The sequence below is a fragment of the Myripristis murdjan genome, chromosome 4, assembly GCF_902150065.1.
Source record: "Myripristis murdjan chromosome 4, fMyrMur1.1, whole genome shotgun sequence".
NCBI classification, from domain to species: domain Eukaryota; kingdom Metazoa; phylum Chordata; class Actinopteri; order Holocentriformes; family Holocentridae; genus Myripristis; species Myripristis murdjan.
The window spans coordinates 11,491,534-11,493,998 of record NC_043983.1 but is presented as its reverse complement, the minus strand read 5'-3'; the positions used below and the strand labels follow the sequence as shown (position 1 = coordinate 11,493,998).

Sequence of the window (2,465 nt, the reverse complement as noted above, 5' to 3'; positions counted from 1 at the left end):
TCTCATTGGGACAAACTTCACTATTGTGATTGCGATGTGACCCATGATTGTAGTCAGAATGAAAATTTTTGCATTCTAATTTTCATTTTCACTGATAAACGCTTCCAAAATGAAGAGATCATTTTTGCTGGGGTCTGTACCAAACAAACATGTCTTCTTATATCCGGAAAAATACAATCTGTAGGCCAGGGTGTCCCTTGCAATTTGATAATGTTTCGATTAATTGTTCAGCCCTGCATTCGATGTAATCACATCATCGACACAAATATTTGGTGCTCATGTTTTTCCCCTCTCAAGCCTGATATCTAAACCCCATGCTGCATTTAGGCCTGGTCTTTGAGCCGATCACAAATATCCATATTCTGCTCATTCTCATGATCAGTCTTTCGCATTATCTTTATTTATGCTGCCTGTATTTATATTGTATATCAGTTCCTCCCCCCACCCCCCTCTCTCCCTGTTTGATGAGAACAGTGCTGGAGAACATGTTTGTACACATCATTATACCAAAGGCCACTTCTTCAGTTGTACGAGTGCAATGAGAACCGAAACACAACATAAAGGAATATGTGAATCTAAACAGGGATGAAAATGGCAGAGATGTTAACATATTAACTTTTTTATTGTACAAAATATATATTTTGTGTGTTTTTTTTTTTTTTTAATTTAAAGCTCACATATGTTATATTACTGTGAAGTTCTCCTTATCAGTGTTAAACCTATTGTAAATAATAAAGATATTGATGAATACTGTGGAGTTTTTGATTAATTATTTATCTGCTGGCCTGTTTCAGTGGACTGCACTACAATTACTGAGGCGTTTTATGTTGAACTACATTGCATCTTGACGGGAATGTGAGGGAAACAAGAGTGTCTAATTCAAGGCTGTTATAGTTAACTAAAACTCAGCTAAAAACTAAAACTAGGTGTGAAAAAAAGCATTTTTGTCACCTGAAACAATAAAAACTAGATTTTAGAAAATAATGAACACTAACTGAAATGATGTGTAGTTACAAATCTAACTAAAATAAAATAAAGATCTATAGAAAATGTCTTTAGCTTTAGTTGTTAGCTATTATTGAGACTGTGACATCTAAATGACTGTGAGTCAACTGCCTTCACCAAGTGTTGTTTCTATATCAGAGTTATTAGAGCATTACAGTATAGTTATAGTTTTGTATTTCTCATTAGTGTTTATATTTATTTCGTTTTGAATTTTTGTTTTCAATTAATTTTAGTTTAAGTCAGTTTCCGGAGTGGGTTTGTTCATTTCAGTTTAGTTTTATTGTCTAAAATGGTTCGTTTTAGTTTAGTTTTAATATTAGTTTTATTTTTGTTTTTATGATAATATGGGGTGTATTTGTCAGGGGTAAGATTCAACAAGTTTAGTGAGGGCAGCTGATTTCCAGTCTCAGTAATAAACATCAGCACCAACACCTCCACATCATGTGTTGACACATTTGACCAAACTGACTAAGATTAAAGCTAAAGTCATTTTCTGTATATTTTAATTTATTTTATTGTAGTTATTTTTGTAAGCACACAACATAGTTTCACTCAGTGTTCTTGTTTTTTTCTATAGTCTACTTTTATTTCTACATCAGTTGTCTGTAGTGTTCTGTGGCGGACGGTGTGAGTCACAGTGAGTGTGTGCTGTAGTGTGTGCTGTAGTGTGTGTGGTGTGTATAACAGCCTCGCCCCCCGGCCGTGACGCCGGCCGCACCACAGCCGACTCCTCCCCGGCCGTGCTGTTGTAAAGATGGCGTCCATCATGGAGGGGCCGCTCAGCAAGTGGACTAACGTCATGAAAGGCTGGCAGTACCGCTGGTTTGTTTTGGACTACAACGCGGGCTTACTGTCGTACTACACGGTATGCAGTTTTTAATGTTTGGTACTCGCTATAGTGATAATCTCAGGAGAAGCTACAGAAGTTGCCAGTGGTTGTCAAATGGGGTAAGGGCCTAGTTTTTTGTCAGGAGTTGGGAGTCTCAGCTGGCTCGAAGAGGCGGGATTTTCAGGCGACAGACCTCTCGTTGACCAATCCTAGCGAAGCCGGACGACCAACTGGCCAATCCTGTGGCAGTATGGTCTCCACTTCCTGGAGTCAACATTCCAGAGTAATCTAGCTAGCCAAGCTAATAGCAAAAAACCTTAGCAGCAACACTGTCAGAGACTTCTCGACCTATGTGTTACAAATGTTGTGCCGTATTTGTCGCTAAAGCCTGGAGTATGTACTGTATAATAACACCTCATTTTGTACATTGGAGGGTCTTATGTGTCCCGAGGACTCCAAAACTGGAGTGTGAATGTGAGCTCGCTGGTTTGTTAGCTAGCGAGCAAACATGACAACACGGGAGGAGACACTGGTTGCCAGTTTGTTGCTTGACAAGTGGCAGGGCAGTGAGAAACTGGCCACCGATTTATAGCCTACCATCAGTACGGATCAGCTGTTCAAGAAAGCTTAC

The 2,465-nt window shown here is 39.0% G+C and overlaps 1 protein-coding gene across 2 annotated transcripts in view; it reads left to right on the top strand.

The window, feature by feature from the left end:
- Positions 1-1,719: 1,719 nt before the first annotated feature.
- The window catches only part of osbpl9 (oxysterol binding protein-like 9), a 35,688-nt gene continuing 34,942 nt past the window's right edge, over positions 1,720-2,465 (top strand). For both annotated transcript variants that reach the window (XM_030050349.1, XM_030050348.1), the window contains exon 1: positions 1,720-1,870. In XM_030050349.1, coding sequence (XP_029906209.1) covers positions 1,760-1,870 — 111 coding nt within the window. In that variant the 5' untranslated portion in view covers positions 1,720-1,759. The remainder of the gene's footprint in view (positions 1,871-2,465) is intronic.